At 43.1% G+C, this 26,149-nt stretch overlaps 1 protein-coding gene across 2 annotated transcripts; it reads right to left on the bottom strand.

Annotated features, from left to right (window-relative positions):
• Positions 1-16,548: 16,548 nt before the first annotated feature.
• On the bottom strand, positions 16,549-25,602 carry LOC122817650 (40S ribosomal protein S27-like). 2 transcript variants are annotated; one of them, XM_044090712.1, is made up of 4 exons: positions 25,500-25,602; positions 21,981-22,089; positions 20,674-20,784; positions 16,549-17,573 (listed from the first exon to the last, which is right to left on the bottom strand). In XM_044090712.1, the coding sequence occupies exons 1-4, from the start codon at positions 25,503-25,505 to the stop codon at positions 17,545-17,547; spliced, it is 255 nt and encodes an 84-aa protein (XP_043946647.1). In that variant the 5' UTR covers positions 25,506-25,602; the 3' UTR covers positions 16,549-17,544. The 2 variants fall into 2 exon arrangements, with proteins under 2 accessions (XP_043946647.1, XP_043946646.1); XM_044090711.1 differs by lacking the exon at positions 25,500-25,602 and adding an exon at positions 25,120-25,206.
• Between the last annotated feature and the right edge of the window lie 547 nt (positions 25,603-26,149).

The following is a 26,149-nucleotide window of genomic DNA, read 5'->3' as shown; positions in this document are numbered from 1 at the left end:
GCTCTGATACTACAGGTTTTTCAGCAGTAGGATTAGAATTTTACTAGCATCATTGCTGACTATTTTCTCACTCTTCTAGTTGTGAAATCCATCCTGTTGCTCATCCAGCTGCATCTGTAACATTATGTTCTATAACAGCACAACTCTGCGACCATGGCCTTGAAAGCTGAGTATTGTTGTTCATTGTATCTCTTAAAGATAGTTATATTTTTTATTTTACTAATGAACTTGGAAAGTAGCCCTAGGTCCATGTTTGCAAAGATGGTACTTATCATTGATTGAAAATCTTCAAAGATAACAACTGCTGGTCTAATTAACAGTAAGACTGGAGCCATTTACCATGACCTAAAATCTCTCTACTGTGAACATTTCCAAGTAAGTGTGTATATTCCTGGATCTCCACTTCACAACAGAAAGTTTAAATGCTGCTTTGGAGCCTAACATACTGTTGCCTCTAAAGGGGGAACGTTATTGCAAATATCACATTTTACACTTGGATGGATCAGACGTAAAAAAAAAAATTCAGCTGCACTCAAGCCAATTCACATCTAAAACCAACAGACCTTCTCATGAAAAGGATGGGCAGGAGAGCTAACATAGAATGTACAGCTGTGTAAAATCTCACCATAATGGTAGAAGTCTTTGCCTTCACCACTGAAGTACTCCTTACAAATGGGATTCCCTGCCATGAAGCCCACTGTCTGGCCAGTTTACTGAAGTCTACCATTGCTTTAAGGTACTCCGAAAGTCACCAGCACATTTCTTACATAGGGTAGGGCATAGCCGTGGAAATAATTTGCTTGGAAACAGCCAAATCTAGGGGGGGAAAGGAAACAAATAACGGGGCAGATTTTCTGACAGCTTTAGTTTTATCCAAATAAAATTTGACCTGTCTATGCACATCTAAGGTATGCAACACCCTCTCACTCTGCTGAGAGGAGGGGGAAAAAGTAGACATAATTGACAACTCATTAACCACCTTGGGCATGAAATAATTAGTACACAAGGACACCCTGTCCTCATGAAATATTAAAAAAAGTGGCCATCAGTCTGGCAGAACTAAGAGCTAATAACAGAATGTCTTCAAAGAACAATACTGCAAGGAAGCTGAAACAGCAGGATCAAAAGCAGCTGGAGTCAGTTTTTCCAGAATGAAATTAAGATTCCTGGGAGATCTAATATTTAGGATGTGTTTAGCCTCAACTCTAGAAGCTAACAGGGGAGTTGAAGGCAAACAAGCAGAAAGAGCTGATTAATGAGCAAAACCAGCATCAAGCAACTCACACAAATAAGACAGAACCAAAGGTACATCCACAGAAAGTGTTTCCAGATCATCAGATAGACACCAAACAGAAAACCTCTTCCATTTTCTAGTAGTAGGTTGCCTGGCCTTCTGTAGGACCTGCAGCATGTCCTCAGAAAAAAGGTGTCTATGAGGGTTCAAAACCCTATCACCCACAGTGTCAGTTGAAGCGTAGACAGGTGGGGATGGATAAGAGACCACTTGTCTTGTGTGAGGAGATCCACCCTGTGAGGTAACATGCGATAATTGCCTGTGGATAGATGCGGAAGTATAGAGAACCAGTGCTATTGCAGCCAAAAGGGAGTCACCAACAAGATTTTGGGAGCATCCTGTTGAATCTTAAACAGGACTCTCAGAATAAGAGGAAGGGGAAGGAATGCATAAAGAAACATCCCCTTCTAAGAAAATGAGAGGGCATCCACCTTCCATTCCAGAGGACCTGGGACTCTTGATACAAAACAGAGGAAGTCATCTGTTCAGAGAGAAGGCAAAGAGATCTACTTCAGGAGCACCCCACTGGTGAACAATGTCCAGAAACACATCCCTGTGAATCATCCATTCATGGGATTGAGTGATAGACATGCTCAGATGGTCTGCCACAACGTTCTGTTCTGAAGGAATATAAACTACCCGTAGAGTCACTTGATATTGTATAGCAAGATCCCATACCAGGAGTGTCAGCCGGCAAAGACAGTAGGATCTCATACCCTCCAGTTTGTTGATAGACCATATGACCGTTGCATTATTTGTGAATTTGAGACAGAATAGAGGATGAAAGGCCCGAAGAGCCAGCATAACGGCCCCCTATCTCTTTGATGCTGATGTGCCCCTCTGCTGATGAGGGGACCACACTTTCTAAACCCTCAGGGAGCCAAACATTGCTCCCCATCCCACATCTGAAAAGATCCTGAGAGGGAAGAGGAGGTTGACAAGGGAGCCCTGGATTCAGAGGCAACTACTGAATCTACCACTGAAGTTCTTTCCTGCGACACAGGAGAAGAGGAACAGGAAAGTCTAGTGGATGTGCATGCTGAAGCCACACAGACGTCAGAAACCACTGGAACTTCCTCATGTGGAGTTTGGCCAGAGGGAGCATCGGAATGGTGGAAGCCATGAACCCCAGAGCTCTCAAAAACTCCCTGGCTGTAATGGAGGCTAGGGGGGAAAGAGTTTAAAAGAAAGAAATTGAGAGTTCATGCCTTTGGAGGAGGCAGGGATGCCAGCATTGGCACAGTTTGAATGCTGCAACCCAGAAAGACAGGATCCTGAGAAGGAGTCAGGGAAGACTCCAAGTAGACTATTCTCTATCTGTTAAACGTAGCACTTGCTCCTACAGTACTTATTACCTTGATACGGCACTCTTGTCATAGATAGTACCCCAAAAAGGCAACCCCCCATTTCTCGGTCACCCACGTCCCCCGGAATCTTTTTTAAAGTTTTTTGTCTATTCCTTCTAGCATGTCGAGGGATCAGTTGCTAGTGTCCTCTCCTGCTCAGCTGGTGAACCTGGGAATATTGAGGCAATGTTACAATTGCCTCATGTACACAGACAACCCTCTCCTCCTCCCACAAAACACAAATACATGCGAGAGATGCAACTATACGGCCAAACTGGAGGCTGAGCTCTCTCAACATAGGACTGGCAAGACCAGTCAGGAGGAGAAGGTTACCACACACACTATAGACCCAGTCTCACATATTACCATTACAACCTCAAATCTTACACATAAACACACAAAGACATACTCGGAGGCTCTGATCAAAAATCTACCAAAACAGCAGAGGCCACCAAAGCAGACACCCAAACACCCAAACAACCACCACCTCAGAACACAACACCTGCAACACATAGACCTCACAGTCAGAGTGTCAAACAGTCACAGCCCTTAAGGCCAAACACAATGCCAGACACACTAGTCATTGGTGACTCCATAGTCAGACACACTGACGTCCCGCTCACCAGACTGAGTAAGGAGAAGGTCACAGTAAGCTGCCTGTCGGGCGCTAGAATCCGCCACATAACGCAAGCACTCAGGTCTCTCAACAGCAGGTACAAATATGATTCAGTCATTGTCCACGCTGGTGTAAACGACCTGAGACATACCTCCTTGGACTACATGAAAAGAGACATTGAGGAGCTCTCTGATTATGTAGCCCAGACAGGTATGACCCTGACCTTGAGCAGTATCCTACCTTCACCAAGAATGATGCCACAATACAGAGATAAGATGATCAGCTTTAACAATTGGCTTAAACACTGGTGTCATTCAAAGGGGATCCAGTGTCTGTCTGCCTGGGATGACATGCTGGACAAGCCACGCTGCTTCAAGGGACGGCTTGCACCTGTCACCCTGGGATTCCGGATATTGGCAAAGGCTCTTGCCACCCCATAGTGCCTTTTTAGGCAAGGCTCTAATTCTAAACCTACCACCCTAGAACACAAAAAAGGAAAAAAACTAAGGGTAATGCTGCTCAATGCCGAAGTCTAAATCTCAAAATGCACGCACTCGAGGCCCTTCTCAGTATGGAGAACATCGATGTCTGTGCTGTGACAGAAACCTGGTTCAAGGCTCCTGAGAGCACCCCAGCTATCAGGTTTTACCTCATATCATGCGTTCCGGCCCCAAAATCTGGACAATACCAAGAAAGGAGGGGGGGTATCCATATTCATCAAGGACACCCACACCTCAAGACTGGTGGCAACGCACGATGCATCGGAGACCATCCAGGTGCAATTAACCATAGGCAAGACTGCTCTGCAAATTGTAGCATGTTACAGGCCGCCCTCACAAACTCAGGAACCTCACATGGCCTTCCTGAAAACACTAGAGGGATAAATGTATCACCAAACACCATCATACTAGGTGACTTCAATTACCCTAATATAGACTGGGAACACTACTCAAGCCCAAACACCCTAGCCCAAAAGTTCCTGGAATTCATAAACTCAAATGCCATGGAACAACTAGTCACCATCCCCACAAGAGGAGATAACATACTTGATCTCATCATCACGAACATGGGAGCACAATGTTCAACACCGGAGGTGTACCCTCACTGGTGAGATCAGACCACAAACTAATCTCGCTGGAGGTCCTCATCCCACCCCACCTGAAATAAAAAGACCACAGTAAAGAACTTCTCAAAAGCCGACTTCACACTTCTAAAGACTAGTGTGGTCTCCTTTAAGGCCCCGAGCCGGCGGAAAACAGTACTCAAGCCGCTGAATCACTTACAAATGCCTTCTACCAGCACCTGCAGGACTGCATGGATAAGGCAATCCCAAGCAAAACAAAGACTCTTTGTACCAAAGGCAAGCGTCCAGTCTGGTGGACCCCAGCCATAAACAAACTCTACAACAAAAGGAGGAAGCTACTACAAGATAGAGCAAAATCCTTAAAAGGTAAGACACCCTTGATCACTATAAGTAAAAACTAAGAGCTCTCATAAAATCATCCAAAGCAAATTTGAGAGAAAAATAGCTAAAGACTCAAAAGACAATCATAAGGCCTTCTTTAGCTATGTTAGAAACCTGGGAGGAAACTCCCAGATATGCTCAGAGCTAGTTCAAAATGATGTGAAGATTACTGATCCTACAGACATTGCCAACATACTGGCTGACAGGTTCAGTGCAAACTTCTCCCCTCCCCAAAAGGAGAGATATCTATACCAAGCGATTGCAGCCCCCAAACATCTCCAGCCCAAGTGAGAACTGCTCTCTCCAAAGCAAAAACACAGCATCCATGGGACCTGATGGTGTCCCCGGCTGTGTGCTCCATGAACTCAATGAGGAATTAAACCCACAGCTAGGACAGCTGTTTAATCAAAGTCTTACCTCTGGATACGCACCCAGGAGTGGCGCACTGCAACTGTGGTACCACTTCACAAAGGCGGTGCCTCCACCGACCCTGGAAATTACCGGCCCATTAGCTTGACAAGCCTTATCTGCAAAGCCATGGAGAGGATCATAATGGACCTCATAAATAAAGACATAGGGAATTTGCAGACTTTGGATCCAACCCAATTTGGCTTTGTCAAAGGCAGATCATGCCTTTTAAACTTGGTTGACTTTTGAAACAGTCACCAAAGCCATTGATGAGGAAAGGCAGTCCATACAGCCTACCTCGATCTGGCTAAGGCCTTCGATACAATACCCCATTCGGGTATCATTGAAAAACTCATCAGCTTAAATGTCAACCCATACATCACAAGATGGGTTGCAAACTGGCTGAGTGACAGAACCCACAGGGTCAGAGCTGCTGGCGCCATGTCAGACTCAAAGCCTGTCACAAGTGGTGTCCCACGGGCTCAGTCCTGGGCCCACTCTTGTTTGGCATCTACTTTTCCAAGTACAAGCAAACACAGGAGGGTTATGGCTGACAAAGTTTGCAGATGACTGCAAACTGGGCCATAGTAGAAAACACATCTGACACAGATATCCTTCAGAAGGGTCTCACAGAAGCGGATAACTGGTGCCAGAGCCACGGCCTAAAGTTAAATGCCAAAAATGCATAGTCATACCCTTCGGGAAAAACAAGGTTACCCCTAGCTACCAAATAGGTGGCAATCCACTGAGCACAGAAGAAGTTATCAGGGACCTGGGGACCCAGGTTGATAGTAGTCTGTCATTCGACACCCATGTAGCTAAAGTAGTTAGGAAGACCTTCTACATTGCCCACCTTATCATGAAGGGATTCTCATCTAGATCAAGGGAGGTCATAGTCTCCCTTTACTCATCACTCATCAGACCAATGATTGAGTACAATGCCCCATTCGAATGTATCTGACCCGACACTTGCAGCAGCTGGAGAGGCCACAAAAGTTCCTCACCAAAAGGATAAAGGGTCTCAAAAATCTGTCCTATGCTGCCCGACTGAAAGAACTCCAGCTCTATTCAGTCGCTTACCGCTTGCTCAGAGGTGACCTTTGCCTAACATACAAGGCCATGTCAAACCCAGATTTGATGAATATGCTTCACCTCAAAAATCTAGATCCATCAGAGCCACAAGGGTGGGAGACTTAAACCTTGACACGGCTATTAATAGGACGTGCTGGAGGGATAGATTCATCACCCAAAGACTCCCTATGCTGTGGAACAAAATCCCGGTACATGTGAGGCAGAGCACCTCGCTGGCCTTGTTCAAGAGAAATCTTGACCAATGGATGGGAGATCGCAGATATACCCCAGGGATTACCTCAGTGTCACTGCTCGACAGAGGCACAGCAAAATAATGGGTATAGTTCCCCATACTAAAGGGGTGGCGTAAGCCACAAAACGATGGGCTAGGCTTGTAAATGCCCTCGGGCAGATAGCCTAGTATGAACCTATGAACCTATGAAGACTTTTCGAAGTTTGTGAACCACAGGCTCCAAAAAAGAGAAATGGTAAAAAGATTCTTGGAAAAGTACCTCTAGAAAGAAATGCCTGAATCAGCAGGTCATCCAAATAAGGAAAGATTTGGATCCCTTGAAGCCTGCAAAAAGGCAATCACAGGAGTAAGACAATTGGTGAATACCCTTGGGGCAGTAGAAAGGGCAAAGCACAGAAATGAAAATGCCACGAAGCAACAGAGAAGAGCAAAAAAAAAAATCTTCTGGAAAGTGGCTGGATCGGACTACAGAGATACATATCCTTGAGGTCCAGAGACACCAGAAAGGCCTGAGGGAGCAAAAGAGGAAAGAGGGACAACATCCGAAAGGAAGGCACCTTCAGAAAAGTGTTTAGATGGGACAGGTCTACAATAGGTGTCAAAGTACATTCTTTTCTGGGCACTAGAAACATTCCTGAATAAAACCTTTTCCCTCTTGGGGACACAGGCACCTCTTGAATGCAGGTGGGGATGCAGGTTGACAACTTCCTCTCCTTCGACCACCACATTGCCAGTGGGGTCAGAAAGTCCTTCATTACCAAGGGTTTTGCATCCAGGAAGAAAGAGATCATGGTCTTTCTCTACTCTTCCTTCATTAGACCAATCATCGAGTATAATGCCCCATTTGGCATGTTCCTCACTAGACACCTACAACAGCTGGAGAAGCCACAGAAGTACTGCACGAAGAGGATCCTAAGCATTAAACACATGTCCTACACAGACGCTCTAAAGACTCCAACTATCCTCTGTCTCATATTGCCTACTTAGAGGCAATCTCTGCTTGACTTACAAAGCCATGTCTGACCCAGCTCTGTTAGAAATGCTACACCTAAAGAAATCCCAATCCCTCCGCACCACACACTCCAGCGACCTCAACCTCCATTACCACAATCAAAAGAACATGCTGGAGGGACAGGTTTCTTGCCCAGAGACTGCCCATGCTCTGGAATAACTTCCCATACATGTCAAGCAGAGCACCTCACTGTCCCTCTCCAAGAGAAATATTGATGAGTGGATAAGTAATAGAAAGTTCACCCCAGGGATCATTCCCGTGGTTCTACTTGACAGAGGCACTGGGAACTAACATCGGGTGGCACAATGTCAGGGCACTTCCATGGGCTAAGCAAGTAAAGTCTCCAGAGTCGTTAGCCTACTACACACCTATGAATAGTACACTGAGACAAGAGGTCTCTAAGAACCTCTGGGGGGGGGGGAGGAAATTGTTCCAGAAGAGACTAAGGAAAGCCCATAAAAGGAGGGAGGGAAATCCAGACCATAAAGTACCCTTGCTGAATGATTGACAGAACCCAAGAATCTTGAGTGATTCAGAGCCAAACAGGAAGAGGAAGTGGCTAGAAACAGGTGGATAAGTCAAAGGAAGGCTCAAGAATCCCTGCAGTCTGAGTAGACTTTGCAGGAGGAGTCCATTTATTACCCTTTTTACCTTTAGGAGGGCGAGATTGCCTACGAACAAAGACAGGCTTAGAAAGGTTGTTTTGCTGAAATTTAGTCACAGGAGAAACAAAGACATACTTGAGTTCCTGTAAAGTCTGCCCCTTGCCAAGAAGGGACAAATAAATCAGAAGCCACTTCACCACACAAAAGATTATCCAGAGGAGCATCCATCAACTTAGCCTTAAATCGGGCAAAGGTTGAAGCCTAAGCCAAGAATACCTCTTCAGAACTGAACCAAAAGCAGCAGCCCTAGAAGAGGCATCTGCTGCATCCTAACTACATTTGAGCTAATGACGAACTACATGAGAGGAAGTCCCAAGCAAGGAAAGAGCAGATGATTTATTCTGAGTCTGGAAGATCAGAAGGAAGCACATAAGCCTGAGAAAGAACCAAGACATACCTAGAGATATGGGTCTGATCAGCTCTAAAAGCTAGGGTAACCAAAGTAATAACCTTCTTACCCAGCCTATCCATGGTTCTACTGTCCTTGTTTGAAGGCAGTAACTTGGACGAAGGAAGCAATTGAGATGGCTTATCAGAGGCTAGAGACACCACAGAGGGGTCAGCAGCAGGGCATTTAAACAAAAAGATACAATCCTCAGGCACCCTATAAAACCTATCAGACTTCTTGGGAGCAGGAGGCACAAAATCTGGAGCTTTAGAGCATTAGAAAAAAAAAAACATCCTTTAAAGCAGGGCAAGACAAGAGGAATTGCCACAGGTTTAGGAGATTCAATCTGCAGTAACCCATAGTACCGCTTATGGATATTCGAAACCTGTCACAATCCCACTTAAAATTCCATCGTCCTAGAGACCATGCCCCCCCCCCCCCAAAGGAAATTTCCTCAAAAGGATTATCTATGATTATTAGTATGAGAATCCTCCTCCTCAGACACATAGTCTAAAGTAGAAGGAATCTAAGTAGCATACGCAAGGGAGTCATCAGAATCCACCTCAGAAGAATTCAATTCTCTGGGATTTTTAGGGGAAGACGACAACCAAAGAGGAGCAGGAGCCGAAACCCCTTGAGGAGGATCCACCTCAGAAGAATTCAATTCTCTGGGACTTTTAGGGGAAGACGACAACCAAAGAGGAGCAGGTGCCGAAACCCCTTGAGGAGGCCTCAATGACAGTAAAGCATTAAATAACCCCTGAATAAAGGTCAGCCACTCACTTTGTGGATCCCTCTAGGCACAGAAGAAACAGGATTAGTTTTCAGGCTCTTTAAGGGGACATCTGTCCTAGAAACTTGAAAAGGCCCAAAGGATGGCATTCCACTCTGCAGTAAGAACCTCTTTCTGAAAGAGAGGCTGCAGAACCATTCTAAACCCCTCAGAAACAGTCAACTGTGGTTCCCTCCAAATGCCCAAAACGGACACCTGCAAAGCCTCATTCATCATGCTGCCCACCAGATCCTCACTGGCCTCCAACCCAGACACGGTAGAAGAATCTGTCAAAACAATCTGGTGAGCCTCCAGGTTTGTAATAACCGCAGGAGAAACTCCCGGCCGAGGCTGGACAGCAGTTCCGGTCTTACCGTATGCACCTTTATCCCCTGACAGCTGACCCTCTGGGCAGGAAATTCTATCCATAGTGCCTGCAGCAAGAAGCTTAAGACACTTGTTCTCACGATACAATAAAGGGAAAAAAAAAAAAAGCCTACTGCGAACAGTTTTGGGGACAAACACCTGACAAATTAAACAAGCTCTATGGTCATGGGCAGCTCCTAGGCAAAAACGATACTTTTATTGGCAGTCTTTATGGAGAATCAGTCTCCCACATTGGCATTTACCCTTCTTGGAAGGCATTAGTACAAACCAAACAGAAAAGCAACCGAAACCCAACTGGGTACTTATCTGCAACTGTACAGACTCCTACAAACAGGAGTAAGCACAGGAATGCCAACAAACAGAAAAATGTTTAAAAATTGGATGGAGATAATAGACTGATGGTTAAAACAGTATTCAGACTGGCGGCAAAGAAGTTCTGAGGCTGGTACCCCTGAATGTCACCTTTATGCCCTACCCTACATAAGGATTGTGCAGGTGAAGTTGGTAGTTCACCCACACCTGTAGCAGGAAGACCACCATCTGTGGTTGCTAGGTTGTGTAGCATGGCGCACACACACAATGTGTGCTGCCTTTTCGGGTGTGTATTGCAGTGCACCCCCAGATGTGTCCAAACATCTGAACCTGGCTTTCAGTACACCAAACACACTCTGTTTTACGTTGTGATATACACTATTGTAGGCCTCTCTGCAGGGTTGGAAAGTGCTCTGTATGGGGTCAATAGCCACTGCTCAAGTGGATAACCAGTCATCTGTTGTGGGGAAGGGAAAACATATGTTGTCATCATACACAATGGTGACAGGAATGCATTTGGCTTACATCCTAGCTGTGTTCCTTTACTTATCCAGTACTAGTTCCTTAGGCATTTCACATTGCTTGAGTGCAGCCCTCAGGCCACGTTCCCTCCATATGGACACACTTGGGCTGTGGCACCTAAATATTTGTTATGCAGTCATCTGATGTGCACACCACCTGACAGTCCAAAGATGGCCACCCTTTATATTGATCCATCTTCTTCTGGTTGCACAGGGATCTTAACAGGGATGTGGGTACAGTCTGTTGCCCCAAGAACACTGGGAAGCTTGTGATGTTATAAGACTGGTGCATGGCATTATGCTACTCCATGGGTGTAAATGGAAACTGATCATTAACCTTAGTGCACATTGCGGACACGAACTGCTCAAGGATGCAAATGGCAGTTGTCTGCAACACCAGCACCTCCTATATGTCACTGGAATGTCCCAGACACCACTACACCTTGGCTCAGACAGAATTTTATTTAGAGAGGTACGGGGGGGCTCTTACGCTGGCTCTTCAGGGCCTTTCAAGGTATTCACAGACAACACCACGGCCATGTGGTATAGCAACAAACAAGGAGTATGAGATCCTACCATCTTTGCAGACTGGCCCTCCTGGTATAAGATCTGGCTATCCAATATCATGTGACTCTTCAGGCAGTTTACATTCCTTCAGATCAGAATGTTACGGTAGACAATCTGAGCAGGTCCTCTCCCATTAGTAAGGAATACTGCAAGTAGATCTCTTTGCCTCTCCAACTGCACAGACAACTTCCTGTTTTTTTTCCCCAGGTCCTCTGATATGGAAGGTGGATGCCCTCTCATTTTCTTGGAAGGGGGTGATTATGCATTCCCCTTCCTCTCATTCAGAGTCCTGTTCAAGCTTCGACAGGATGCTCCCAAAATCTTGTTGGTGACTCCCTTTTAGCAGTGACAGCACTGGTTCCCTCTACTTCTGCATCTAGCCAGGGCAATCACCACAAGTTACCTCACAGGGTGGATCTCATCACACAATGAAGGGTGTCTCATCCATCCCCACCTGTCAATGCTTCAACTGACACTGTCAGTGATAAATTTCTCATAGACACCTTTTTCTGAGGATGTGCTGCAGGTTCTTCAGGAAACGTACTAGGAGAAAATCCTAATTATCTAAATGGAAGAGGTTTTCTACTTGGTATCTTTCTCATGACATGGACCCACTTTCTGTGGATGTCTCTGGTTCTATGTGTGGTAGTTGCTGGTCTGGCCTATTCTTCTATTAAGGCCCACTTATCTCTTTCTGCTTGTCTGCCTTTACCTCCCCCCATTAGCTTCTAGATTTGAGGCTAAGCAATTTCTTAAAGGAATCCTTAATATTATTGCTTTTTTTCAAAGGCGTAGATGCCAATTCTATTCTTGAAGATGCTACCTGGACTTCTGTGCATACCTTTACCAAACATTACCAGTTGGACGGTATCTCCAGGGCTAAAGCTGGTTTTGCTGCTATTGTTCATGGCTTCTTAGAGGGCTCTGCTACTTCCTCCTTCCAGGTTTCTTCTAGAGCTTTTACACTCTCCCATTAGTAAGGAATACTGCAGCTGTGAATGTAAGGACATAGCACAGTTGTGTAAAATCTTAAAAATGACAGTAGAGGTCCTTGCCTTCACCACTGCTGTATTCATTCCCTCCATCCAACTGGTCTTTTTCCCTTCCTGGCTGTGCCGATTCTCCTTGGTTTTCCTTGAACTACTGTTCCTACTGGGGCAATATGTTCTGAGGATGGTATGTCTGAACATCACCTTTATGCAATACCTTATGCAAGGAGTGCACAAGTGACATTCAGCATACCTTACAGCAACAGACCTTTGTAAACTGGCTGGACGAAGGGCTTCACAGCAGAGAATCCCATTAGGGAGGAATACTGCAGCACTGAAGGCAAGGACATCTGCCATTATGGTAAGATTTTACACAACTGTACTTTCTGGACATAGTACTCACCATGGAGGGGGGGGGTCACTGTAGATCCCCATGCGGGATGCCCTTCCTTGTTAGGTCAGACTACAAATCAGTCTCGTATGAAGTAACTACTGTAAAAGGATACCCTCCCAAGAACAAAAAAAAAAACTTCTCAAAGCCAACTACAGCCTACTTAGCGATGGTATAAAAAAGCTTCATACCACCCACAATCACAGACAATGATCACTATGCAAAAGTGTAGGCAAATGCCTTGTACAAACACTTAAGCAACTGCATAAAGTCTGCTGTACCAGACCAGATTAAAACCAGGTCTTCCCATAAAAACAAGCCACCATGGTGGACTTAAGTATAAATACATTATATAACAAGAGAAAGAAACTTTTGAAAAGCAAGGATCAGTCTGCATATAAGGGTTTCCTCCTAAGCCTGAACAAAAATATAAGAAATCTTGTAAAGTCTTCTACAGCAAACTACGAAAATAAAAATAACATCCCTAGCAAAGGATAATAAGGCTTTAACTACATCCAAAGTTTTAAAAGGGAATGCCCAGCTATATGCCAAACTGGTTGCAGACAGGAACACTCGTACTACACCAGAAGATAATTGCCTACCTACTAGCTGACAGACTCAGCACAAACTTCACTCCCTATCCCCACATACCATATCCCACAGCATACCAAACACCAGCCTACGGCCTAGTACCTCTAGAGAACAGGTCAACTCTGCGCTCGCCAAGACCAAAAACATGGCCTCAATGGGACCAGATAATATCTCCGATTGTTTACTAAACTCTAGTGGACCAACCATCATTTAATCATAGGCCTGGCTATGGCATGCAGAGAAGAGAACAGCAACAGAAACCCCTCCTGCACAAAGGGGGTCCATCAACTGACCCTAGGAACTACAGGTCCACAGTCTATCCAGCCTCATCTGCAAAGCCATGGAAAGAATCATCATGGACATCATCAGGACATCACAGAGGTGAGGACAAAAATGCAGGACCAGGCTTGGCTTTATTTAAGTAGATCAGTTATTATTTAAAACTAGTAGACTGTAGACTAGAGACAAAACAAGGTAAAAAAACACAAGAGCACACAGAGCTTATCTCTACTGTGGTAGTTCAGGAACTCTCCTATATAGGGATGAACCCTTGTTACTAGATGGGTATCAGCATCAGAACACATGGTCAAAGTTGGTGACTTCACCTCCATCAGTAGGCCTGTCACCAGTGGAGTACCGCAGGGGTCTGTGGTTGACCCCTTACCGTCTGGCATCTATTTCTCAGAAGTCCAGGCCAAAGCAGATGGCATTTGGCTTACCAAGTTCACAGATGATTGCAACGAGGGAACAATCACAGCCCCTAACAATGTCAACATATTACAAGGACTAACAAATGAATGGTGCAAAAGCTCTAGATTAAACTAAATGCAAAAACATACATCAGTATTCCCACTGGCAAAATGGAATTCCCTACAAATTACAATACTGACAGCAACCCCTTGAGTTCTAACTCTGTGGTTGGAGACATGGGAACACAGGTTGATAATTTGAACTTTTGACCACCATGTTTCCACAGTGGTAAGGAAAACCTTCTATGTAATGCACCTAATAAACAAGGTCATAGCATCCAGATCAAAGGACGTTACAACTCCACTGTACTCAATCCTCAGACCGCTAGAGTACAATACACCCTTCTGCATGTACCTCAGATACCTGCAGCAGCTGCAGAGACCTCAGGAGGTTTCTCACCAAGAAAACAGCAACTCCAAACCATGACCTACAGGGACAAACCAAAAGCCCTATCACTTTATGCTCATCTTACAGGCTGTTGACAGGTGACTTGTGCTTGGTCTATACAGCAATCTCCAACCCTGCCCTAATGGAAATGCTGCACATCTGCAACTCAAATGATTCAAGAGTCACTCACTCTAGGGATCTTAACTTAGTTTGTGACATTAACAGATCATGCCGGAGAGAGAGATGCGTCTCAGAGACTGAGAGTTCTCTGGAACAGACTCCCTATTCACATAAAACAAAGATCCTCACGGACCCTATTCAAACACAATCCAGACAATTGGATGGGAGACCGCAAATTTGCCCCTGGGGTGGCACCCATGTCCCTCATGAACAAGGGTAGCCAGTATTGATCAGAGACCCACTCTGTTCATAAATTCGGTTTGCTTACTACCCAAAGAACAAGTGGGGATACTTTGTATGAACATGGCCAGGCTTGTAAAGGGTCTATGGCCACTAGCCTCGTAACCTCCTATGAACCTAGATCCGGACAGCTGAGTGGAGACTGAGACAAAAAAAAAAAAAAAAATTGCAGTTGCTGATAATTGTCTTCCACACAACAATTTGGCTTTTTTTTACTATTACTGTGTATGAATGCAAACATTTTTGATGCATTTGTAATAAATTAATTGTTATTGCTTTTTGTTTCCAAGTGGGATGAATAATGAACTAATGCAAATATTTACTGTGAATTAAAGTGTTCTTTGGAATCTTCCTTTACTCCTCTCAGTTTTCATTGACAGAGGATAGTTTTATTAATGGATAAATTAAGTCTTTTTGGAAACTATAAGATAATCAGAGTGCTCTCCCACAACTGAAAAATTATCCAGATTCCCTTAAGCTACTGCGTGTACTGGTAATGTCCTTAAAGCTTGATCTTCTTCTTTCTGCTGCTCCAGTTAGGGGACGCCACAGCAGATAAACTGCTTCCATTGCTTCCGGTCCTCTGCATCTTGCTCCGTCACACCAGCCACCTGCATGTCCTCTCTCACCACATCCATAAACCTCATCTTAGGCCTCCCTCTTTTCCAGTTACCTAGCAACTTCATGCTTAGCATCTTTTCCCCCCCAATATACTCTGCATTCCTCCTCAGCACATGTCCAAACGTAATCTTGCCTCTGGCTTTGTCTCCAAACCTTCCAACCTGGGCCGACCCTCTAATATACTTATTCCTAATCCTGTCCATCCTCGTCACACCCAGTGGAAATCTAAACATCTTAAGCACAGACTCCTGCCTTTTTGTCAGTGCCACAGTCTACTACCCATATAACATAGCTGGTCTCACTACCCCTCTTGCAGACCTTCCCTTTCACACTTACTGGTACTCGTCTGTCACAAATCATTTCTGACACTCTTCTCCACCCACTCCATCCTGCCTGTACACTCTTCACCTCTCTTCCGTACTCACCACTACTCTGAACTGTTGACCCCAAGTACTTACTCATCCACCTTCGCCACCTCTACTCCCTGCATCCTCACCATTCCTCTATCCTCCCTCTCATTCACACATATATTCTTAGTCCTACTGACCTTCATTCCTCTTCTCTAGAGCATATCTCCACTTTTCCAGGATCTCCTCCACCTGTTCTCACTACAGATCACAGTGTCCTCTGCAAACATCATAGTCCATGGGGACTCCTGTCTGATCTCGTCTGTCAACCTGTCCATCATCACTGCAAATAAGAAAGGGTTTAGAGCGGATCCTTGATGTAATCCCACCTCAAACGCATCCATCACTCCCACAGCAGACCTCAGCGCTGTCACACTACCCTCGTACATATCCTGTACCACTCTTACATACTTCTGACACTCCCGACTTCCTCATACAATACCACAACTCCTCTCTATGCACCCTGTCATATGCTTTCTCTAAATCCACAAAGACACAATGCAACTCCTTCGGACCTTCTCTGTACTTTTCCATTACTCGCAGAGCAAACATCGCATCTGTAGTGCTCTTTCCTGGCATGAAACCATACTGCTGATCACCAATCACCTCCCTTCTTAACCTAGCTTCCACTACTCTTTCCCATAACTTCATGCTGTGACTGATCAGTTTAATCCCTCTGTAGTTACTACACTGCCATTTCACCTAAACACCTCCATGCTTCCACAGGTAAGCTTGATATAATGGTTAAACCAGTCTCGACTTGGACCTTCTTCAAACTGGAAGCAATGCTACTTCAGTGTGACATGAAGACAGCTTCATTGTGATCATACCCAGTAAGCATGTCAATTAAAGTGTGCAACTACACTTTTCAAAAGCTAAATATAGAAATAAAAAATGGAACAAAAAAAATCACAATGAGAAGAAAAAAAGCTCATATTTTAATCAAGTTACTTCCCCTCTTTCAGGTGGTGAAAATCATCATAACTTAAATTTTATTAGGCAAAAGCTATCTCAAACATTTTTGAGAAACATACACAGATGTACAGATCTTAACTGTCAAGATTCTTTCACCTCTTCCAGGGTGCACAGATTAACAGTTACACAACTTCAATTTAAAGCAAGCAGTGTAAAAACACTGACATGCATCAGTGTACAGTTCCAACGCTCAACTCGGCAAAAGCCATGTCAAGCACTGAAATGCACCAGTGTCATACCTCTCAACCTCTTGAAGCAAGTAATCTGGACAAAGCCATAAAAACTGGGGAACAGACCTAAAAATAGGGACAATTTTTAAATAAATATCACTTTTACAAACTTTTTCTGATGGGTATGAAGTCTGAAACTCAAATGTAATTTTCTGAATCCAATCTTCAATTAACAAATGATTTGCTAGAAAAACTATTTTTTTTATGAGAAGCAGACAAAAATATAAGGCAAAAATCTGTACAGTTGAGAGCTATGACCAGTGTATACAATTCCAACACAACTCAGCAAATATGGCAAACACGAAAATGCACCAGTGTACAGTTCCGATCAACATTCCACCTTCCAAACTTAGCTTCTACCAGACAAAACAAAAAAGGTAAGACCTGCTTTACATCTATAAATATGCAAAAATCTCCATTGGTCATGACCAAAGAAAAATGAGAAACAAACAGTACTGCACAGAAAATCCAAAGTACTTAGGCAATTAGCTTGAAATTACTCCATAATAAAACTTTTTACAGTATGATCTCAAAAATGTAGTGCTAGAAACATGGTGCTTCCGAGCCAAAGTTTTTCCAAAGCAACCTTTGATCATGTTCAGTTCACTGACCCATCCTCTCATACTTCTCTGGCCTGAGACACAGAATCCTTATCCAGCACATGGGAAACGGAACTCTGATATTTTTTCCAGACGAGACAGAATGGTTAATGTTGTTTTCTTCTGAATGAGCAACCTAAAAAGGTAAAAATGCATGGGACACAAGTTAGTAAAACAGACTTTAATCATGCAGGTAAATGCTCACCATTGGTTAACTACAGCTAAAAATAAACATTACTGCAGTACAAGTGCCATCCTGTTATCCCTTTGCCATATGTAGACAGAGTTCTTCTCATAGTGTTGTCAACAATGAAGTCCCACAACAACATGTTACATGATTCTGCAGGGTGGCCTAGGGGACAAGGGGAAGCACCACTTAACACCCCCCAAGTGGTACACACCAACTTAAATAATTAGGTAGGTACAGCCAATGTCATCCCAATAAGCACAAGTTTCTCATGTCGTGGGTTATCTGGGAACAGTGGATGAACAGCTTAAATAACTTGCTCCGACTCTTGTTTCAAGTGGACTAAGGAACACAGGAAAAACCCAATCAATAGCTTACAACCTTAACCCTCTCAGTTAAAACTGATCACACTACCAGATTTTTGTAAAATTCTTGCCGCTTTGAAGTAGGAGACTGCATTGTTCACAAGAACAGTGGGTAGTGGTTTAAGATAATATGTCTAGGTGTGAAGTGAATGGAGTTACTACAGGATTCACTGTACTTTATTAACATACCTGCGGCAGATCTCTGGGGCTGGAGAAGGGCATTATCACTAGTTGTTGTGGACACTACAGATGCACAAAGTGTTCAACCTCCAGTAAAGATGCTGTTAAAACATAAGCTGCTGAACTTTAACCTACCATTCTAAGGAGCTGCATACAAAGTACCATCTCCAGTCCTATTAGCCACATGAGGAAATCCAGACTATTTGCTAGCTTAGATGATTACAAAAGCTGTAGGAGGAACTGTGATATAAAAAAACATTCTCAGCCTGGTATGTAATACACTTGTTTGCGTCTTTCGGCTTTTCCCAGTTAGGGGTCGCCACAGCGGAACTCCGGTCTGCTAATGATTGGTAGTTGATTTTTACGTGCTGAGTTACCAGCCCTGACAAATAACCTTCAACGAAGGTATGCCCATTCACGCAGGTCTCCACGCAGAAGACGCTCTAGCTGAGAATCGAACCGGACAGCATCTTAGTGTAAGGTGACAACGCTACCGCAGCACCACCACCGCGGGTCTGGTATGTATGTATGGTATGTAATACACTACAGAGCAAAAAAAAAAAGAAATACACACCCATGATGCATTATCCTAGAGCAAGTGGGAAGGTGAGAAATGGGAAAGGTGTAAGGAATGCTAGTCACAATGGTTTTATAGTAAACTGCCATATTCTACTTGTGCAGGGGATATATATGGGGGCTATATTCTACTCGTGGAGGGAGGTATTAAGGTGCGATATCACTCCCAACTTTTTTCTCCATCTTTGCAGTTCTCAAAACTGAATACCCTCACACTAAAATAAAACAGATACAATGCCAAGGTAAGTGGGGAACACAACAGCCCTCTATTGAGGTGTTACTGGTGCCCAATGCCAGCAAATCAAGAAGTAAAACACCAGCTCAAAACCTTCTGGCTGACAAAAGGGAGCAGAGACACAGGGCAGCTGAGGACATTAGATTGTCAAAACAGCAAGAATAAAGGATGTGCACCAGAAAGAAGAGGATGTATTAAACCAACAAAGGAGCAGAGAAGGTACGCTTGAGGATAAATTGGATCGAGAATACATGTTTATACAAAAAAATGTAAAGGCTTTAGCAAGTAAAGCAACCTGGGGATTTCAGAAAACAATGAAAGAAGGCTATGTGGGAGCTAAAGGAGTGAGCCAGCTTAGTGTGGGATAAGAAAAAATTAGCATTTTTTTATGGAAACAGAACTTGCACCTTGGGCAAGAACAGAAAATGAATGTGGTTTAATAGAAGGGTAAAAGAAGCAATGAAGAAGAGTTCAAGATCTATCAAAAACTATAAATAAGAGTACAAAAACATTAGGGGAGGAAAAAAGTGCATCCCTAGTAGACAGAAGTGTAAAAAAACAATCTTGGAGAAGAACTTCCCACATTACTCTGGTACATCTGAAAAAGGAGAAAAGGAAAGAGCCCCCCCAAGGCTTAGAGGATGAAGAGAAGGCAATCAAGAAACTGAAAAAAGAAATGGTTTGGAATCTGCCTCAAGTACTTACTAAATTAAGAAGTGGAACAGAAACTTTCCTACCAACATAAAATGTTCACCATTATTTTAACAAACTAGGGCAAACAATATTTAGATTTTTGCTGACATAGCTGTAGCTACCTCTAATCTGCAAAACTAATCAAATCACAGAATAAAGGTTAAACCCGTCTTTACATGTATTGTGACCTGGTGAGAAGCCGATCCACAACAGACCTTTTCCAGCCACACCAGAGAAATTAAGCACACAACGCAAAGTATGCATCAAAGTTAATAAAAAGGGGGGGGGGTACAAACAGGCCCATACTTTTGCACAGCTGGTAGCAAGTTTCCATCATATTTAGGACACATCAAAACACTGCAGTTGTACAGCGAGAACATTTTGCAAAATGTCAAATACTTCAATTCTGTTGCCAATGGTGCAAAGCAGTATGGATATAAAATGATGGACTTTCTTCTGTGGCACCAGCTAACACAGAGAAGAGGATAATTCAGAGTAGCCAGTGAATAGAAAGAATGAACTTGGGCCACTTCAAAGCTTGCTAAAAGGCAGGAGAAAATTAAGGAACAGAGCCACAAAGACAAGTGAATAAATACAGTAAATAAACAAAGTTAATCAGGACAATAACTACCTAATTAAGAGAGACAGAATGATGCCAATAACAGAAACAGGGGCAATACCAGTAACAGTCTTTTCAAGTAAAGTTTGTGGCTTTGCATAGCTTGACACTGAGGATACTGAAAAATCAAGATTATTTTTACTTGGTTATATAAAAAGTCTTCCCTCCTCGATCTGTTCAAGTGGTATGGGGGACAAGAGGATCAAATATGCAGTAAGCTACCTACAGCCGAACAGAAATCTTAAGTCTACAAAGCTTTTAATCAGCCAGGCCATAAATGTAGCACTTTTCTATAAATTTGTGTAATGATTTGTACACAATTTCACATACACTTCATGAGTCCTTACAAATCAGCCAACAGGTAAAGTGCTATGTTCTTACCCTCTGTTAGCCGACATTTTCCTCCCGTAGGCTGACAGAGGACAGTGGCACATCCAATGCATAGCACTACACTCTGAGCATGACTGAACACTGTTGTAATTTTGTAGCAACCTAGGAGAAGAACAAAACAATCAGGATAAGACCATTTCAGTACAAGACATGGCAAAACATCTGTACAAACCTGACAAAAATGTGGCAAACTATACAGTTAAAAAAATGATTCTGTTACAAACTGTACAAAAAGTGTGATGCAAGAAGAAATATACCTTATACAATGAGGGCTACAAGCACCTTCTTTGGAACCCATCATCAACAAATCAACCAACGTTAGTGTGGCAAACAAAAAAGACCCACACCATAATCTATGAGAAGGAAACCGCCATCCCATCCCCTCTAGAACATGTCTAGGTTGCAGGAAGACTGCTGGTATCTCTGCTATCTTCAAGACAGTGAAGCCCCTCCCTTAAAAGACACCAACATCAACATGTGACAACAGCCAATGTAGTAGTGTCTTTCAGCTTTTCCCGGTTAGGGGTCGCCACAGCGGAACTCCGGTCCGCTAATGATTGGCAGTTGATTTTTACATGCTGACTTGCCAGCCCTGACGCACAACCTTCAACGAAGGTACACCCATTCACGCATGTCTCCACACAGAAGACGCTCTAGCTGAGAGTTGAACTGGTCAGCATCTTACTGTGAGGCGACAATGCTACCACAGCACCACCACCGCGAAAAAAGGAAATAGGAGACAAAAAGTAGGACTCAATTCACAGGCTAACTATTATTAATCAGACATCAATAAATTGAAAAGCCATCTCTATGCCCCACCCTAAAATATGTAATGAGCAGCAAAGTCCTCCCAGATATACAGTGTAACTGGTCTGCAGTGACTAGTCTAGGGTGTTTCTCGACTCTGCTGCCTTTCTCCAAGATGCCCATATCCTGTCAGTTAATTTATACAGGTTAGGTTTCCAAAACAGCACACAATACTGTAGATATGGATCTATTCAGTAGACATTCTCTATAGTGATGTAAACAGCAGGTCTATAAAAGAAATAATTTTCTGTTTCTGCTACTAATTTCACCACCCGCCCTCCTTGCTGCCTTCTTATACTACCTGTTAATCAAGGAAATGAACTACATACAAAAGGCAGTTTCTATAGATAGACTGAATATGTCTTCCAATCCACATCTGTAAGTAATCACAAGTACTACTGACATTTAACAGTTACAGTAAAAATCAAAACAGCAGTTTTGAGGAACACTTAAGAGTTTTACAACTCTGTTACGCTCCCTGCTGGACTTACCTGGACATTTGACATCCATAAAGTAAGAATTCGGAGACTGAACCAAGCGCTTTTTCTTGTGTCTTTGCCTTTCTTCCTCAAGGGAAGGGTGTAGTAAGTCTTTCGCGAGCTACAACAACAAAACATACTGCACATTAAGAATGTAAAAGATAGATATGCAAAAAGAAAAAAAAAAAAAGTCACCCTAATATTATATAAGCAAATGTTTTTTTCACAGGACTACTGGGTCTGTCAACATTGCACCTACTCTCAATGCCAGATCTCCTAGCTTGTCAGTGGAGGAGAGCCTATTACCACAACTTAATCTGTGTAGCTGTCAAGCACCCATCCAAGTGGAAAGGAGAATCAGAGTGCAGCATCAATCTTAGGGGATGCAGACCTTGACTACTAAAAATGGACCACACAAAAGTGGACTACTTTAACATCATAAGGCCAGTGAACACAACTCAGTCTTAAAGGAAACTTGCTGTAGTGTATACTGGAAGAAGCCTAGGTGCATAACAGGACAAAAGCAATTTTTATTAGACGTTCCAACTTGGCAGACCCCTGCCATCATACTAAGCCACCTCCCTTCTCAACGTGTGCCTCCACCACAAAGACGCTACTCACTTCTAGTTAACAACCTCCTTTCTTTTTTTTTTCTTAAAGTGTGAATAAAGCCCTGCCTGCATTGTGACAGAATCCAAGCAGTTACATGACAAGGCTACACATTTTTAAAATACTCCACCAAGGTGAAAAACTATGCAGTGGTGCAAGTATGCCAAACAGCACTCCAAGTCTGTGGCTACTTTGTGTCAAGGGCACTAAGACCCAATGCGTCCTTGGCCATTCATGGACTTCTGAGAAAACTGTGTATGATAAGAAGTTTACCATGCAGAATACTAAAAGGTAAGAGTATGAAAGTACAGGAAAAGTGTGACAAGAATAGGTAATATGACCTGAAAAGAGAAACTGGTATTTAGCACGTGTCTGAACACGAGATGTTCTAACAGGTTGAAATTACTTTTGTTGCGCTTCAAATTAGCATGACATGAAGCAACAGAAAGCAAAACAAAGAAAATGTCCTTCTCCTTGCTGCCCTCTGCCATATCATGTACAGTGCCTCAATGATATTGTGATCCAAAAGCCTCAGATCCATCTGGCATATCCTTCACAGAGCGAGATCACAAAATCTGTTACAGTGTCCCCTTGTCAGCGACAAAGGACTTTTACCATACCACACGATCCTACACAATACCAAATGTGCACACATCAGACATAACACTGAATTAAAGTATTTGATCCCTTTGAAGACTTGTAGCCCCAAAATGGAAAATGTGCCCCTTCCACCCCAGACAGGTGAGACAGCCTTGGCCACACTCAGGGCTATGTCCATCTGTAACACAAAACTGGACAAAGTGTCCATTTCACTCAAACACCACCCCCCTCTCTCAAACATGGCAGGTGAAACACTGAATACCTACCTCAGACAACTTCAGCTACTCAAATCTAAGTCACGCTGTCCACAGCCAGACCTCAGTCCCTTTGCAACAAGTAAGGTGGCAAGAATGGTTTTATTTTCGCACATACATTTTTTGTTAACCATAAAACAGGATTACATTCCTGTAAGCCATTTTGGCGAAGGGAGGACAGTGTCAAATGTAAGACCTCAAGAGGTATACAAGACATGCCTCAGTTCAATTTCAAAACAGTTCATCAGAAAAAAATATAAATCCCCCCCCCCCCCCCCAATTCAAGGAAACCAGCTCAGAAGATAAGGACTGGGTACTACTGTAATTTAACACTGTAGAGCCTGAATTGAAAAAGTAAATATTCCCAAAAAGCAGAGAATTTAATCTTTCCAGAAGTTTGTTTTCAATGCCACTACTGACCCACCTTTAGAAGAGTAAGTGGATGGCATATCTAATCTCTGTGAGTAAGGTGGCCGTCTCACATTTACAAGATATAATGCAGCATGATATGATGCAACACTGAAGCAAGAACTGTGTAGGGAAAACCAGCCCTTTGGTGAAACAAGTCCAGGCATGCCCTCTTAACTGGAGCACAATGCCATTCTCTTGGGGAGCAAAGGATAACAATAATACAATGCTAAAAAAAAGCAAGGACTTAAAATTTGGTGACACCTATAGAGTTAACAGATTATTTATATATATATATATATATATATATATATATATATATATATATATATATATACACACACACACACACACACACACACACACACACACACATACATACATATACACACACACACCACAGAAAATAACCGAAATTGCAGCTAAAACTTTTTGGTGTCGATTTTCAGACCCTTTCAATCTCAAAATGATGCGACAACTACACTAGAACACTCCGGTTTAGACATGAAATATGCGTCTTTTTTTGCTCTTTTCCTATAACTTTTAAAAACAGCAAGATTACATACAGCTAAGAAAATTTCTACCAAGTACAAGCACAAATGATTAGCTTAATCCATAAAGCATTGTTTGGTTACCCTCCCCAGCAGATGCACAGGTAGTTCATCTTACCCAGTTATATGGTCAGTATGTCAGACATGCACCATAGGGAAGCAGCCAAGTTCAAATCTATAATGATATAACTGCTGTTGCAGTAGTACTGCAATCAACAAACAAAACTAGTAAACTAATAGAAGAGCATTCCGAAACAATACACAACATTTATACAGCTGTAGAACGTAAGAAACTTGGCAGCTTTCGTTAAAGCCCTTAGAATTGTTCACTGTAGTTAAGCATCTAGTTGCAACCCGGGGAGGCGGTAGAGAGTCACATCTTACAAACAGAGAAACACCTTATTGCCATTCATGGACAAGTCCAGGCATGCCAGCTGTTCCTAAAAGTCTTGCCGACAGTCGAGCAGGTACCAAGACTACCGGAGTCTACCAACAGGCTATAAAATACAGACTAGGGTACTGTACCATACACCAATAGAACAGCACCTGCAGTGTTACTGTTATTAACCGATCAGCCTTTAAAGAAAGTATCTATAGTCTGCCTTGCATACATGCTCCACGTCAGCAAAACCCGAGTGCAATTACTACCAGACATCCTCAAAAAACACCGTTATACGTTAACTAGGCTGGCACAAACATTCAACACACATTTAGCTACGATTCTGCTACCTTAGTGTGTACCATGCGACCAGGAGACGGTTCAATATAATCCTGGAAAGCAGAATCAAGAGGCCAATGAAACCTGACCAAGCACCCCCACAAACAGCCACCTGAAAGACATCATTAAAAAAAGAGCACCCTACAAAGCTCATAACATTCTTCAACCAGCGAAAGTACAACTTAATCAACGGGATGGACTTTGACACAAAAACGCGATGACATATTCGTAACATCAATGACAGCTGGCAATCAGCTAAACTATTAAGGAAGTTCATCAACTAAAAATTATGGAAAAAAGATTAAATTCAAGCCAGCTATCCAGCCTGAAAAGGCTTCTTTATTACATTACATGAAGAACGGTCATCTGCTGTTTGCCTGGCCTTACTTACAGGCATATTTTCGTTCTTCGTATAGCTATTTCTCTTCTTTACACCAGCTCCTACCACAACAACTGCGAAGCACGCCTTTCCAAACACAGCTGTTAAAAACAGCAACACGTGTCTACGCAGGGGATTCACCGCCTCCCCAGCAGGGGCTACGGCGTGGCGTCATACGCGGGAGAAGGGAATTTTTTTAAGTTAGTTGATTTTTTTCCCTCTTGATGGATTTTTGACCCTGTTGTGAAAAAAAAGTATTGTTGGTTAGACGTTTGACATCGAACAAGTGCATTATCCAGGTTAACAGATTACAAATACATATTTAAACATTGTTCTTTTAAACTTAGAAAGTTGTTAGAATAACAGGGCTGTTTCTTTTAGTGTGCATTTTTTCTGAAGGATTTGAAGTCTGAAAGAAAATGTATGTCATTGAATGACTTTAATCTTTAGATCGTACCAGTGTTTTGATAGAAAACTACAGATTTTGAGGAACTGGCCGAAACTATTAGGCAAAAATCTGGACATTCTGCGAAAATTTGGACAGTTGAGAGGTATGTGATTCATTGTCGAGCTTCAAATCCACACCAAACCTATCCACTGAACGCGCAGAAAGATGCACCACCACTTATTCCAGCATGTAAACAACTGCATAGGTGCAGCTG

This window comes from Protopterus annectens, chromosome 13.part0, assembly GCF_019279795.1.
Source record: "Protopterus annectens isolate FY-2018-M chromosome 13.part0, PAN1.0, whole genome shotgun sequence".
Lineage (NCBI taxonomy): Eukaryota > Metazoa > Chordata > Ceratodontiformes > Protopteridae > Protopterus > Protopterus annectens.
Note: the sequence above shows the minus strand (reverse complement) of the source record. Positions and strands in the feature narration are given on the sequence as shown.